The sequence below is a fragment of the Salmo salar genome, chromosome ssa10, assembly GCF_905237065.1.
Source record: "Salmo salar chromosome ssa10, Ssal_v3.1, whole genome shotgun sequence".
In the NCBI taxonomy this organism is placed as follows: Eukaryota; Metazoa; Chordata; class Actinopteri; order Salmoniformes; family Salmonidae; genus Salmo; species Salmo salar.
The window spans coordinates 44,932,713-44,947,920 of record NC_059451.1 but is presented as its reverse complement, the minus strand read 5'-3'; the positions used below and the strand labels follow the sequence as shown (position 1 = coordinate 44,947,920).

At 43.4% G+C, this 15,208-nt stretch overlaps 1 protein-coding gene across 2 annotated transcripts in view; it reads left to right on the top strand.

Moving 5' to 3' along the window:
- The window catches only part of efcab7 (EF-hand calcium binding domain 7), a 19,832-nt gene extending 4,624 nt beyond the window's left edge, over nt 1-15,208 (top strand). For both annotated transcript variants that reach the window (XM_014123437.2, XM_014123435.2), the window contains 9 exons: nt 877-998; nt 3,124-3,265; nt 5,078-5,187; nt 6,243-6,403; nt 6,897-7,030; nt 7,317-7,465; nt 7,681-7,890; nt 13,098-13,205; nt 14,611-15,208. In XM_014123437.2, coding sequence (XP_013978912.1) covers nt 877-998; nt 3,124-3,265; nt 5,078-5,187; nt 6,243-6,403; nt 6,897-7,030; nt 7,317-7,465; nt 7,681-7,890; nt 13,098-13,205; nt 14,611-14,691 — 1,217 coding nt within the window. In that variant the 3' untranslated portion in view covers nt 14,692-15,208. The remainder of the gene's footprint in view (nt 1-876; nt 999-3,123; nt 3,266-5,077; nt 5,188-6,242; nt 6,404-6,896; nt 7,031-7,316; nt 7,466-7,680; nt 7,891-13,097; nt 13,206-14,610) is intronic.

Below are 15,208 nucleotides of genomic sequence, written 5' to 3'. Positions count from 1 at the left end.
ACACGCTTCTGACACAGTTTACGTGTTAACACGCTTCTGACACAGTTTACGTGTTAACAGGCTTCTGACACACTTTACGTGTTAACACGCTTCTGACACACTTTACGTGTTAACAGGCTTCTGACACACTTTACGTGTTAACAGGCTTCTGACACACTTTACGTGTTAACAGGCTTCTGACACAGTTTACGTGTTAACAGGCTTCTGAAACAGTTTGCATGTGACCAAGGCCATGTAAGGCTTTTCTTGTGCTTCAAATGTTTTGACTTGTTATTTGGAGTGGATTTTTCACTGGTGTTGTTAGACTAGCTTCTTCTGACTAGAAGTCTTGTTTTACCCCCACATAAAACGGCTTGGTTAAAGTTAAATTTCAACAATGCATAATTGTCTCAATTTTCCTAAACAGTTGTGATTTGGTCCTTAAAACAGAGCCCTGTGATCAATACACATTACATCTTTGACAAATACCTTGATAGTGGAGCCATGTATTTAACTGGTATGTTTAGACGCTATAGCTGATCACATTACTCTGCATCTCTCTTCAGTGGTCTGAGAAACAGTCAAGCCCTGGATTATTGAATTGATATTTTCTGGTTTCAATTAGCAATGGATGGAAAGTTGTACAATATATTGGATTGGAAGGACTGTGATTGCACAATTTGTCATTTAGAATGCCTCCACAAATGAATGAACTAACGTGTTTGAACTTGAGATCACGTCTCACATTCTAATGATGGTGCTTGAGTAGCTCATCCTTTTTTTAGGTGTCCTTGGCCTAAGTCTGGGTTTCTGGTGGGTTTCTTCTAGCTGGGTTTATCTGTTTTAGTTACAGATGTGTTTCTCCTGTGTGTGTCTGTGTGTCTGTATGTCTCTCAGACAGCAGACCGTCGTCCCGGCCCTCCTCAGCTCGCAGTAGACGCTCGTCACTGTCTAACGCCATCACCATGGCAGCCAGCAGCACTAAGAGCATCAAGCTGGCAGAGCCCACATCTATACAGGTACTACAGCACTGGAACAGTCTGGACTCACATGTACATCGATCACACACTGGGGTATGGTTAACCTGTCTGTTCTCTCTGACAGAAATAATGTGACCTAATAATTATTTGTCCGAGAGACGGTTGGGACGATGTATGTATGTACACTACCGTTCAAAAGTTTGGGGTCACTTAGAAATGTCCTTGTTTTTGAAAGAAAAGCACATTTTTTTTGTCCATTAAAATAACATCAAATTGATCAGAAATACAGTGTAGACATTGTTAATGTTGTAAATGACTATTGTAGCTGGAAACGGCTGATTTTTAATGGAATATCTACATAGGTGTACAGAGGCCCATTATCAGCATTATTAATTTGATGTTATTTTCATGGACAAATGATGTGCTTTTCTTTCAAAAACAAGGACATTTCTAAGTGACCCCAAACTTTTGAACGGTAGTGTAACTGCAGTTAGACCAAGATCAGGGTATTTTGTCTGAGTTCTTTTCCTGAGTTCCTCATTGTGCACCCATTAGGCCTACTCACTAATATCGGAGCAGAGCAAGGATCCACCATAGGTCCCTTCAATAACAGCCCTGAAGTCCATTGCTCTGCTCTGGTGTTAGTCCACTAGTAGATATCAGGGCCTGAAGCCAGGCAGCATTGTTGTTGCCGTTTTGTTGTTGTTGTGTGATGCCTTTTGGTGGCAAATTTACTCTGGGTCGGTCGATAAGTATAGAGTGTTGGTATTGATCCCATTCTCTTTGTTTGCACTCTTTTTGACTTCATCTTGGCTCGTTTTCTTTACTGCAACAAAGCAAAAGAGAGAAAAACAATAGCTGTGCTCCCTGAACCTTCCTGGTCAGAGGAGTGTAATTGGAAAGTGCCAGATGGAGGAGAAGGGTAAACAATGTGTGTCTGGAGATTACCTGCTGGAAGGTCCTCTCATTGTACAGTATGTTGCTCCAGGCCTGTTCTGGGTTGATCATTGGGAGTTGGGAATGGGTAAGGCTGTCTAGAGCCATGTCTTAGGGCAAGGTAAGGATGTGTTTTAAAGGGAGGCAAGAAACCTTGTGGCCCTCAGAGGCCCTGTAAATTAGGGCTGGGGCCAGAGTAGAGTGACTGAGTGACAGTGGCCTGTATTGGGCTGAAGCTGATCTCCCTCTGTGGGGGGAATTATTTCAGACCCCTTAAAGTAGTGGATGTGACATGCGCCCGGGACAGGTGGCCTGATTTGATATTGTGACTTCTATGGTTTGATCCGCTATATGTTTTACAACCTAACATTAATACTTTGAGGAAATAGCTTTGGTTTTAAGAGCTGACTTTTTTTTTTCTGTCCACACACAGTTTGTTTGTTTCTTTAACTTGGTGATTGACAGGTCACCGAAAAGATGCCATTCCAGACTGTAAGGACCACCAGCAGTTGTGTGCCATTGAATGTGTCTTCTATGGGTTAGGAATGAGAGAGCTTTTATGCTGTACATATCTGCATCTGGGATGGATGTTTGTGCTCTCTTTCAAATTATACAATTTCTCGAATTTTAGGCCAAAAAGTCTGTGTCTTTAAATGTACTTGTTGAACAAAGGTGATTCTGATCACAGTTGTAATAGAGATTTAAAAAGCAGGCGGGAACAAAGATGGAATTCATAATCATTGTTCAATAACCACATTATGTTTCGGGAGGACAACTATTTAAACTATTTTGTTGAAAAAATAGATATATCAAAGCTAAATGCAATTTTCCAATAATCTGGCCCATTAGATGAGGCCTTTGCTGCCATCTGGTGGTTGTACTTAGTGGTCTACTTGTTGGTGTTGGGTACTGAACCAAGGTGCGGAAGCATAACATTATGAATATGCTCTCTGAATTAGCATCATGCCCATTTATATCTCTCTGTTTAACTGATTTCCAAGTGAGTTATCATTTATATTTGTGACTGGCTCAAATTCAAAATGATGCATCCCTGTAATATTTACTTCTCGGGGTGTTGGTTTCCTCCGGTTTTGAAACCACCTGCACTAATGCATTGTTCAAGGATTGTAGGCCATTTTGTGAGCTTTTCATACATTATGTCAGTTAAAAGGGCTACTGTGATATTAAAGCAGTTTTTGATAATAAAAAAACGTCTCCCCTTTGCCAGGACTGGCATCACACCTGTATGAAGGGCAGTTTCTTCCTTGAGGAGGATGGAGGCATCACGTCCCTGCAATACCGTCTCACCGTCCCCCAGACAGCCACCGTCTACCTCACCATCAGACCTCTCAACCTTAGCCAGAGACTTGGTAAGTCTACCTCACCATCAGACCTCTCAACCTTAGCCAGAGACTTGGTAAGTCTACCTCACCATCAGACCTCTCAACCTTAGCCAGAGACTTGGTAAGTCTACCTCACCATCAGACTCTCAACCTTAGCCAGAGACTTGGTAAGTCTACCTCACCATCAGACTCTCAACCTTAGCCAGAGACTTGGTAAGTCTACCACACCAACAGACCTCTCAACCTTAGCCAGAGACTTGGTAAGTCTACCTCACCATCAGCACAGTTGAGTCGGTTACTTTCTAAATGTAATCTGTTAGTTACTAGTTACCTGTCCAAAATTGTAATCAGTAACGTCACTTTTTGATTACCCAAACTCAGTAATGTAATCGGATTACTGTCAGTTACTTTTAGATTACTTTCACCTTAATAGGCATTAGAAGAAGAAGAAAAATGTGCCTCTCTTGATGATTTTGTTGTCATGGAGGACTGATTGGGCTCATTGCTTCGAGTTGAAAAATAAATGCTGCTCCATTGGAACTACTGAAAAGTGCTATTTGCATGTGAAATGAATGCCATATGCTGCATTTGCTATTTGCCTATTGTTTACCTTTTTGTTGGTGACACTTTGATATGTTGATAATATGCAGTTGTTTAAGTCTATCATAAGTGTGCGAGTTTGAGAATGTGTCCGTTAGGTCAATGGACTTTTCTCGTTTTTTTAATAAGCAAAAAATGTATTGAGCAATAAAATCCCCACTCGTGGTCTTCTTAAATTCAACTAGTTTTTGACAATATGGAGCACAATACCATGGAGGAGTTTAGAAGAGAGACACTCCCTCAAACTTTTATTCCATAGGCTAGGATCCACGTGGACCGCTGGAATCCGCGCAACTATGCTGCCATTGCAAGAGCGTATTTTTCACTGGCTGTCCACTGGTCGCAAAAAACAATGATTCATAGGCAGCTTAAACTTCCTCAATTCAACCATTATTAGGTTAAAATACACATATGACCACAATCTGTAAGGCCCAAATAGCTAAATGAGCGAGCAACAGTTTGATTCACATTTTTTGTCATTTTGTTTTATTTAACCTTTATCTAACTAGGGAAGTCGGTTAAGAACAAATTCTTATTTTCAATGACGGCCTACCCCAGCCAAACCCTAACCTGGACAACGCTGGGCCAATTGTGCGCCGCCATATGGGACTCCCAACCACGGCCGGTTGTGATACAACCTGGAATAGAACCAGGGTCTGTAGTGACGCCTCTAGCACTGAGATGCGGTGCCTTAGACCGCTGCTCCACTCGGGAGCACCACATCATTGCGCTATGTAGATACTGTATCAATAATAAGTGATATCCATATCGCCTGTCAGCTACAGTCACTGCTGTCGTCCATACCTCCAAGCGTTTATTCAAATTGGATGTATAATCTTTGGATGCCGCCAGCAGTTGCACCATTGGAAGACATAGCTTGGACTGTAGCCTGCAAAAGTCTATTCCTGCTCTTTTCCCGTGATCTGTCAAACGCATTCTGTGTGTCATCATAGTGGTCTATGACTTGTGGTCAGACTCGCTTCGCGGAACAAACTTAAACTTGAGCCTTTTTTCAATGCTGATTTGAATGTCATTGAGAACAGAAAGGTGTCATAAATATTTTTTTTCGCAAACATCCTTTCTGAACTTAAAAGTAATCCTAGATATTTTAGCTGGTAACGGATTACAGTTAGTTTTTTTGTAATCCGTTACTCCCCAACCCTGACCATCAGACCCCCCCCAATGTTTTGATATTTGCAGTTGAGGACTGGAATGTAACCTTTTTGTCCTGTTTCTTAGAAAAGCCCTCATCCTGGATGTCGGTGGACACAGCTGTCTTTGTGGTGTCAGGAAAAGACACTAAAGAGGACTCCACTTTGGTGTGTTTCACTGAGTCAAGAGACAAAGAGGTCAGTCCTTAATTATTGTATATGTCATGCATGATGACCATTTTCAAATGAAACGAGAGAGAGAGAGAGAGAGAGAGAGAGAGAGAGAGAGAGAGAGAGAGAGAGAGAGAGAGAGAGAGAGAGAGAGAGAGAGAGAGAGAGAGAGAGAGAGAGAGAGAGAGAGAGAGAGAGAGAGAGAGAGAGAGAGAGAGAGAGAGAGAGAGAGAGAGAGAGAGAGAGAGAGAGAGAGAGAGAGAGAGAGAGAGAGAGAGAGAGAGAGAGAGAGAGAGAGAGAGAGAGAGAGAGAGAGAGAGAGAGAGAATATATTTATTTGTAGTAGAGGTCTTCATGGGTCCGGGTGGACTCGATTGAATTCGGGTCTGAAATTCGAACTTGTTCCTCGGGTCCGGGACGTGTCCTGTTTGATTATCGACCACGGTTCTGCATAGCATATTTATTTTACTCTAACAAGGTGAATTTATTGACTTATAGAAGGCCTAGCCAGCTTGACTGATGAACATACTTTTTTTTTTTGTCACTCTGGTCCAATCGGGTCTGGTCTAGACCCGGATCCGTTAGGGTCTGATTGTCCTCCGGGTGCAACTTTTTGGACCTGTGAAGACCTCTAATTTGAATTATAAACTGGTTGGTTTGAGCCCAGAATGCTGATTGGCTGACAGCCATGGTATATTAGACCATATACCACGGGTATGACAAAACATTTATTTTTACTGCTCTAATTACATTGGTAACCAGTTTATAATAGCAATAAGGCACCTCAGAGGTTTGTGGTATATAGTTTATATACCACGGCTAAGGACTGTGTCCAGGCACAACCCTTAGTGATGTGTAGTGCCTAAGAACAGCCCTTAGCCGTGGTATATTGGCCATATATCACACCCCCTCATGCCTTATTGCTTAAGTATAGCATGAGAATAGCCTTTCATAGACAAACTGGCTCTCTCAGAAATGTGTTTACTGACCTCTAGTGGCCAGCTGTGATACCCTTCATCTCCAGTGATTGTGTACAAAACTTACATTGAAAAACCTAACAAACATATTGTTCCTGAAAACAGAAGTGTTGCTGGAAGGGGGAGCTGAGTGCTGGTAGCTACTGCCTCCTTCCCTTCACCACGGGCTGTAGGCTGAGGAAGAGGACCAGGAAGAGCGTGTCTAAACCTGTCACGCTGGTCAACAGGACTGACACGGGGGAGCTGGACCTCACTAGGGACTTCAGGTGAGTTACACACCTGCTAGAAATTATGAGGAGTAATAATATACAGTATTAACACCAGCATCACTATATTTCTTTCCATTGCAAAATGAAAACACTCGAAGCAGACCAAACTCTTTGGTCCTTTAAAAACTTGCTGTATGTAAAGTATTGTGTGGTATTGGTTAGAAAATAAATTGATGTGACTCTGGATGACAACATAATGATGTTTGTTTCCAACATTAGGGCTGTTTAAAATCCGCTTCATGTTTTGTTTCCTTGCCACGATACTAATAAGTATAGCAATACTGGTATTGTCCTGGCCCTAGTAGTTGCCCTGTACAATGTGAACCTGTGAACCTTAAATCCATTATCAGAGGCAAAATATTTGTATTATTGTGAAAGGTGCTGAATGTTGTGTATTCATCTCCACAGTACATTTCAAATGTTCCGCTCTATATCTGTGAAGAGGATTCAGACAGGGGCTGACCTGGGCAATGCTTCCTTCCTACCACAGGGGGGCGCTGTCTGATATCTTTGAGGTGATAGACCTGGATGGGAACGGCCTCCTCAGTCTGGAGGAGTACAACTTCTTTGAGCTCAGGACCAGTGGAGAGAACTGTGATGAGGAAGCATGGGCTGTCTGCAAAGGTGAATTATACCTGATGTATTCAAATGGATAATATAGTAGACTGCTATCATATGCCACCAGGTCATGTGTTGTTCCAGCTTCGTGCTGATCGTGTTTTCTTTAATCAATGCTTTGGCTAGAGTCAAACCAGGCTGTTTTGAAAATTAAATTATTATTGTTTGGATTGAGTCTGATGGCAGTTTGACTTGGGCCTAAAGAACAGACTACCTGTCCGGTGTATTAGTTGAATTTGGTTCAATTGATTCTTCAAGTGGTTCATGACTCCTTTATGTGACTCCCTCCCAGAGAACTTTGACACCCGGAAGAACCAGCTCAGTCGTCAGGGCTTCATGGAGCTCAACCTGATGGAGGCCAGCGAGAGGGGAGGAGACCCCACAGACCTCTGGGTAACGCTGGAGGCCATGGGCTACAACCGCAATCTGGAGATGGTGGAGGTGGGTCCTAGTGCTAGACACACATACACACTGTTCCTTTCCGTGTATTAGCCGCTGGTAGTAGCAGCACACAGAGCTGTAGCACTCAGCAGTACCATATCACATCAAATATCAGACCAATACATACCTCCATTGAATCATCACAAATTGACGAACAATATTGTCTAACAAGTGCAGTGTAAATGAATAAATCCATCCTTCTCATCCTCCCCGAGGCATGTCCGTTCCTGATAGATGTTTACTGTGAGGAGGGTCAGTGTACTCTGCAGCCGGTCAGTCTGGAGTCAGGCCACAGGATCCTGAACACAGCCCTGCAGAGGTCCATCACGGCCAGGTCAGAGGTCAAAACCCTCAGGGGTCAGGAGAATGTCCTGGTCTACACCTACAGAGGAGAACACAGGATCTCCACCGTCATCGGCAACAAGGTGAAGGACTAGAATACATACTATTTGATTTTTTTTGCATTGTGTTTTCAGAGGTTTTATCGAACCAACAAGATGATCATCCACTAGAGGGGATGTTCTGTATTTACTCTGATTGTGGCGCTCCATGGGGCGGCAGGTAGCCTAGTGGTTAGAGTGTTGGGCCAGTAACCGAAAGGTTGCAAGATCGAATCACCGCGCTGACAAGGTAAAAATCTGTCGTTCCCTGAACAATAACCCACTGTTCCTAGGCCGTCATTGAAAATAAGAATTTGTTCTTAACTGAATTGCCTAGTTAAATAAAGGTAAAATACATTTAAAAAAATTGTGATTCCTTCATATTTTTGATACACACTAGCCTGTTGAAGAAAAAAACATGGAGGTATCTTCATTTATCTGATCCGCTTTCAACCAAGTCTGTTTTTACATAGTTCTGTATGTAAATTTGACCTGTAGGGAATTCTTTACAAGCCTACTACACCGGCTCTGACAGTCGTCGGTGTGGCAATGCTTGCAAACTATTACGGATTACTAAGGGAAACCCAGCCGCGAGCTGCTCAGTGACATGAGCCAACCAGACAGGCTAAATGCCTTTTATGCTCGCTTCGAGGCAAGCCACACTGAAGCATGCATGAGAGCACCAGCTGTTCCGGACGACTGTGTTATCACGCTCTCCATAGCTGATGTGAGGAAGACCTTTAAACAGGTCAACATTCACAAGGCCGCGGGGCCAGACGGATTACCAGGACGTGTACTCAGAGCATGCGCGGACCAACTGGAGAGTGTCTTCACTGACATTTTCAACCTCTCCCTGACCGAGTCTGTAATACCTATATGTTTTAAGCAGACCACCATAGTCCCTGTGCCCAAGAAAGTGAAGGTAACCTGCCTAAATGACTACTGCCCCGTAGCACTCACGTCGGTAGCTATGAAGTCCTTTGAAAGACTGGTCATGGCTCACATCAACACCATCATCCCGGAAACTCTAGGCCCACTCCAATTTGCATACCGCCACAACAGATTCACAGATGACGCAATCTCAATCGCACTCCACACTGCACATTCCCACCTGGACAAATGGAACACCTATGTGAGAATGTTGTTCATTGACTACAGCTCAGAGTTCAACACCATAGTGCCCACAAAGCTCATCACTAAGCTAAGGACCCTGGGACTAAACACCTCCATCTGCAACTGGATCCTGGACTTCCTGACGGGCCGTCTCCAGGCGGTAAGGGTACAACTCATCTGCCACGCTAATCCTCAACACGGGGGCCCCTCAGGCATGTGTGCTTACTCCCCTCCTGTATTCCCTGTTCACCCATGACTCCGTGGCCAAGCACAACTCCAACACCATTAAGTTTACTGACGACACAACGGTGGTAGGCCTGATCACCGACAACAATGAGACAGCCTATAGGGAGGAGGTCAGAGACCTGGCAGTGTGGTGTCAGGACAACAACCTCTCCCTCAATGTGAGCAAGACAAAGGAGGTGATCGTGGACTACAGGAAAAGGAGGTCCGAACACGCCCCCATTCACATCAACAGAGCTGTAGTGGAGAGGGTCGAGGGTTTCCACATCACCGACAAACTATCGTGGTCCAAACACACCCAGACAGTCGTGAAGAGGGCACTGCAATGCCTTTTCCCCCTCAGGAGACTGAAAAGATTTGGCATGGGTCCCCATATCCTCAAAAGGTTCTGCAGCTGCACCATTGAGAGCATCTTGACCGGTTGCATCACCGCCTGGTAAGGCAACTTTTCGGAATCCAACCATAAGGCGCTACAGAGGGTAGTGCGTACGGCCCAGTACATCACGAGGGCCAAGCATCCATCCAGGACCTACAGTCGTATGAAAAAGTTTGGGCACCCCTGACAATTTCCATGATTTCCATTTATAAATAATTGGGTGTTTGGATCAGCAATTTCATTTTGATCTATCAAATAACTGATGGACACAGTAATATTTCAGTAGTGAAATGAGGTTTATTGGATTAACAGAAAATGTGCAATGTGCATCAAAACAAAATTATACCGGTGCATAAATTTGGTCACCCAAATAGAAAAATCACATCAATATTTAGTAGAGCCTCCTTTTGCTAAAATAACAGCCTCTAGACACTTCCTATAGCCTCTAATGAGTGTCTGGATTCTGGATGAAGGTATTTTGGACCATTCCTCCTTACAAAACATCTCCAGTTCAGTTAGGTTAGGTTTGATGGTTGCCGAGCATGGACAGCCCGCTTCAAATCATCCCACAGATTCTCAATGATATTCAGGTCTGGGGACTGGGATGGCCATTCCAGAACATTGTACTTGTTCCTCTGCATAAATGCCCGGGTAGATTTTGAGCAGTGTTTTGGGTCGTTGTCTTGTTGAAATATCCAGCCCCGGCGTAACTTCAACTTTGTGACTGATTCTTCAACATTATTCCCAAGAATCTGTTAATATTGAGTGGAATCCATGCGACCCTCAACTTTAACAAGATTCCCAGTACCGGCACTGGCCACACAGCCACACAGCCCCACAGCATGATGGAACCCCCACCAAATTTTACTGTGGGTAGCAAGTGTTTTTCTTGGAACGCTGTGTTCTTTTGCTGCCATGCATAACGTCCCTTGTTATGACCAAATAACTCAATCTGTGTTTCATCAGTCCACAGCACCTTATTCCAGAATGAAGCTGGCTTGTCCAAATGTGCGTTTGCATTACCTCAAGCAACTCTGTTTGTGGCGTGTGTGCAGAAAATACTTTTCCGCATCACTCTCCCATACAGCTTCTCCTTGTGCAAAGTGAGCTGAATTGTTGAACGATGCACAGATGGACACCATCTGCAGCAAGATGATGTTGTAGGTCTTTGGAGGTGGTCTGTGGGCTGTTTTTGACCGTTCTCACCATCCTTCACCTTTGCCTCTCCGATATTTTACTTGGCCTGCCACTTCTGGCCTTAACAAGAACTGTGCCTGTGGTCTTCCATTTCCTCACTATGTTCCTCACAGTGGACACTGACAGCTTACATCTCTGCGATAGCTTTTTGTAGCCTTCCTCTAAACCATAATGTTGAACAATCTTTGTTTTCAGGTCATTTGAGAGTCGTTTTGAGGCCCCCATGTTGCCACTCTTCAGAGGAGAGTCAAAGAGAACAACAACTTGCAATTGGCCACCTTAAACACCTTTTCTCATGATTGGATGCACTTGTCTATGAAGTTCAAGGCTTAATGAGCTCACCAAACCAATTGTGTGTTCCAATTAATCAGTGCTAAGTAGTTACAGGTATTCAAATCAACAGAATGACAAGGATGCCCAAATTTTTGCATAGCCTATTTTTCACATCTGATTTAATTTCATACAACTTAATATTGCTACACTAAAAATCTTTGTCTGGACAATACCCCAGTACTCAGCTTTTATTAGAAAATGAATGGCATGCCACTGTGATCATTTTCTGTGACGACAGAGTAAATTATTATGCAGCCTCAGAGGGGTGCCCAAACTTTTTCATACGACTGTATATACTAGGTGGTGTCAGAGGAAGGCCCAAAGAATTGTCAAACTCCAGTTACCCAAGTCATAGACTGTTCTCTCTGCTACCGCACGGCAAGTGGTACCGCAGCGCCAAGTTTAGGTCCAAAAGGCCCCTACCCCCAAGCCATAAGACTGCTGAACAATTAAATAAATGCCCGCCCCCTTTGTTTTTACACTGCTGCTACTCGCTGTTTATTATTTATGCATAGTCACTTTACCTCTACCTACATGTACAAATTACCTTGACTAACCTGTACCCCTGCACATTGACTCGGTACCGGTACCCCCTGTATATAGTCTCGTTGTTGTTATTTCACTGTGTTACTTAAAAAAAAAGTTTTACTTTAGTTTATTTAGTAAATATTTTCTTAACTCTATTTTCTTAACTGCATTGTTGGTTAAGGGCTTGTAAGTAAGCATTTCATGCTAAGGTCTGCACCTGTTGTATTTGGCGCATGTGACAAATAACATTTGATTTGAAAATGTGTGTACATTAGACCTCCAACGTCATACATTGCTGCTAGTCTAGAACTGGTGAGGAGTGAGTCCATTATCACATAATGCTGTAATTGATATGCAGCTTACACCTCCATTCACATGGCAACAGGATCCACACTGTGAGAATCTTATGGTCAGACATAGTGGGCAGAATAGTTAATGTGTGGAGCATCAAGATCATCAGAGTGCTGCAGTTTCTTTTTGATTCAGTAGACCGTTTTTCTCCATGTACCTGGTAATACTATACTGTAGTAGGCATGTGTTATACTTTTTCAAATTAGCTTAGTAGTGAAAGCAGCCAGCAGTGAAATGTCTGGGTGCAGGGTTTAGTAAGGAAATACTGTAGCCAGTAGTGAAGGGTCTGGGTGCAGGGTTTAGTAAGGAAATACTGTAGCCAGCAGTGAAGGGTCTGGGTGGAGGGTTTAGTAAGGAAATACTGTAGCCAGTAGTGAAGGGTCTGGGTGCAGGGTTTAGTAAGGAAATACTGTAGCCAGCAGTGAAGGGTCTGGGTGGAGGGTTTAGTAAGGAAATACTGTAGCCAGCAGTGAAGGGTCTGGGTGCAGGGTTTAGTAAGGAAATACTGTAGCCAGTAGTGAAGGGTCTGGGTGCAGGGTTTAGTAAGGAAATACTGTAGCCAGCAGTGAAGGGTCTGGGTGCAGGGTTTAGTAAGGAAATACTGTAGCCAGTAGTGAAGGGTCTGGGTGCAGGGTTTAGTAAGGAAATACTGTAGCCAGCAGTGAAGGGTCTGGGTGGAGGGTTTAGTAAGGAAATACTGTAGCCAGCAGTGAAGGGTCTGGGCGGAGGGCTTAGTAAGGAAATACTGTAGCCAGCAGTGAAGGGTCTGGGTGCAGGGTTTAGTAAGGAAATACTGTAGCCAGCAGTGAAGGGTCTGGGTGCAGGGTTTAGTAAGGAAATACTGTAGCAAGCTTGGTATCACAGCTCGTAAAGGAAATTTAGCAATCCATATTCATGGTTAAATGAACTGGTTTGAATTGTCCACCCACTTAGGCTACCACCAGCCAGTTTCCCCAGTCACTGGGCCATCATATTAGCCTGGTTAAACCAGACTAAATGCTGCACTCGCAATGGGCTATAGACTCAGTCTGGCTTGACCAGGCTACCATGATATTACCTATTGTTCTTTATGTAACAGTTAATGTAAAATCTCCCCTCTGTTCTATTGCAGACCAACCAGAAGGTGACGGTGCACGTGAACAACGAGCAGAGTAAGAACTGCAGCAGCAGCAGAGGGATGAGTGTGTTCGCTGTGGAGGTCCCTGCTAGAACCAAGATGGTGAGATACTGTACTCACAGAGCACACTGTCCTATAGGACGGAGGTTGAGCTGTCTCCTATTCTTTGTTCTGCTTGATTCAGCAAAATGTTAATAAAGTTTATCATTATTTTTAGACTTCATAGTTTGTGGGATGTACACTACATGACCAAAAGTATGTGGACACCTGCTCGTTGAACATCTCATTGCAAAATCATGGGCATTAATATGGAGTTGGTCCCAGCTTTGCTGCAATAGCAGCCTCCATTCTTCTGGGAAGGCTTTCCACTAGATGTTGGAACATTACTGCGGGGACTTGCTTCCATTCAGCCACAAGAGCATTAGTGAGGACGGGCACTGATGTTGGGCGATTAGGCCTGGCTCGCAGTCGGCGTTCCAATTCATCCCAAAGGTGTTCGATGGGGTTGAGGTCAGGGCTCTGTGCAGGCCAGTGAAGTTATTCCACACCTATCTCGACAATCCACTTCTGTATGGACCTCGCTTTGTGCAAGTGGACATTGTCATGCTGAAACAGGAAAGGGCCTTCCCCAAACTCTTGCCACAAGGCTGGAAGCACAGAATCGTCTAGAATGTAATTGTATGCTGTAGCATTAAGATTTCCCTTTACTGGAACTAAGGGGCCTAGTCCAAACCATGAAAAACCACCTCTGACCATTATTACTCCTCCACCAAACTTTACAGTTGGCACTACGTATTCGGGCAGGTAGTGTTCTCCTGGCATCCGCCAAACCCAGATTTGTCCGTCGGACTGCCAGATGGTGAAGTGTGATTCATCACTCCAGAGAACGCGTTTCCACTGCTCCAGAGTCCAATAGTGGCGAGCTTTACACCACTCTAGCCGACGCTTGGCATTGCGCATGGTGATCTTAGGCTTGTGTACGGCTGCTTGGCCATGGAATCCCATTTCATGAAGCCTAGACGTTTCCACTTCACAATAACAGCACGTACAGTTGACCGGGGCAGCTCTAGCAGAGCAGAAATTTGACGAACTGACTTGTTGGAAAGGTGATATCCTATGACGGTGCTATGTTGAAAGTCCCTGAGCTCTTCACTAAGGCCATTCTACTGTCGATGTTTGTCTATGGAGATTGCATCGCTGTGTGCTTGATTTTATACACCTGTCTGCAACGGGTGTGGCTGAAATAGCCGAATTCACTAATTTGAATGGGTGTCCACATACATTTGTGTATGTTAAATAGACAGATTTGACCTCTATTGAGCAGTTAATGCTCTATTTCTCCCGTTGTGTAACATCTGTTGATGGGTGTAAAGGAGAGATCAACCACACTTGCTCTCTCTTAAGAGGAAACAGAAGAAACACGTTACTTCAAGAAGCATTCAAGTTTCTCAATGGGGCAAGTGTAATAATGATTTTCACTTTAAATTGTCTTTGTCATGTCTCTCAGGTGTGCCAGCATGTTCTGCCCATCAACGAGCACCAGGAGTGGACCTACAGCTGTGTGGAGAGCATTATACCATGCCAGTGAAACAGTGATAGACAGCAACCCTAATATTACCATGGTACTTTATAAAACATACTAATGCTAAGGGATAGTGGGCCAAAATCTATTTCTAGCCAACGGGAAACTGAATTAATGAATAATACTATATATATGTAACATGTGCCTTTGTGATAGTGGTGTGTAGTTGTGTTTTTCCATGGAATTGTATGAAATTATGTTGATTTGAAAAATCTTTAATAGAAATGTAACTATAATAGAGATACTGTAGATAATGATACTGAACTTATATTTGCACTATGATTTAATATTTTTAACACTCTATTTTCATTGTACTGTGACTCCTATAATAATGTGTATAATTTTGCAATAGTACATAGTTTTATCACATGCCTTTATATACAAATATGATGTGCATTGTAACGTGTTTTAACAAGTGTGCTCAAGTCTCATATTTACAAACAATATGCTATATCTCTAACAATAGTACATTATTACGTATGTCTGTCAAAACTCAAAAATAAATCTCTAATTTTAAATAATA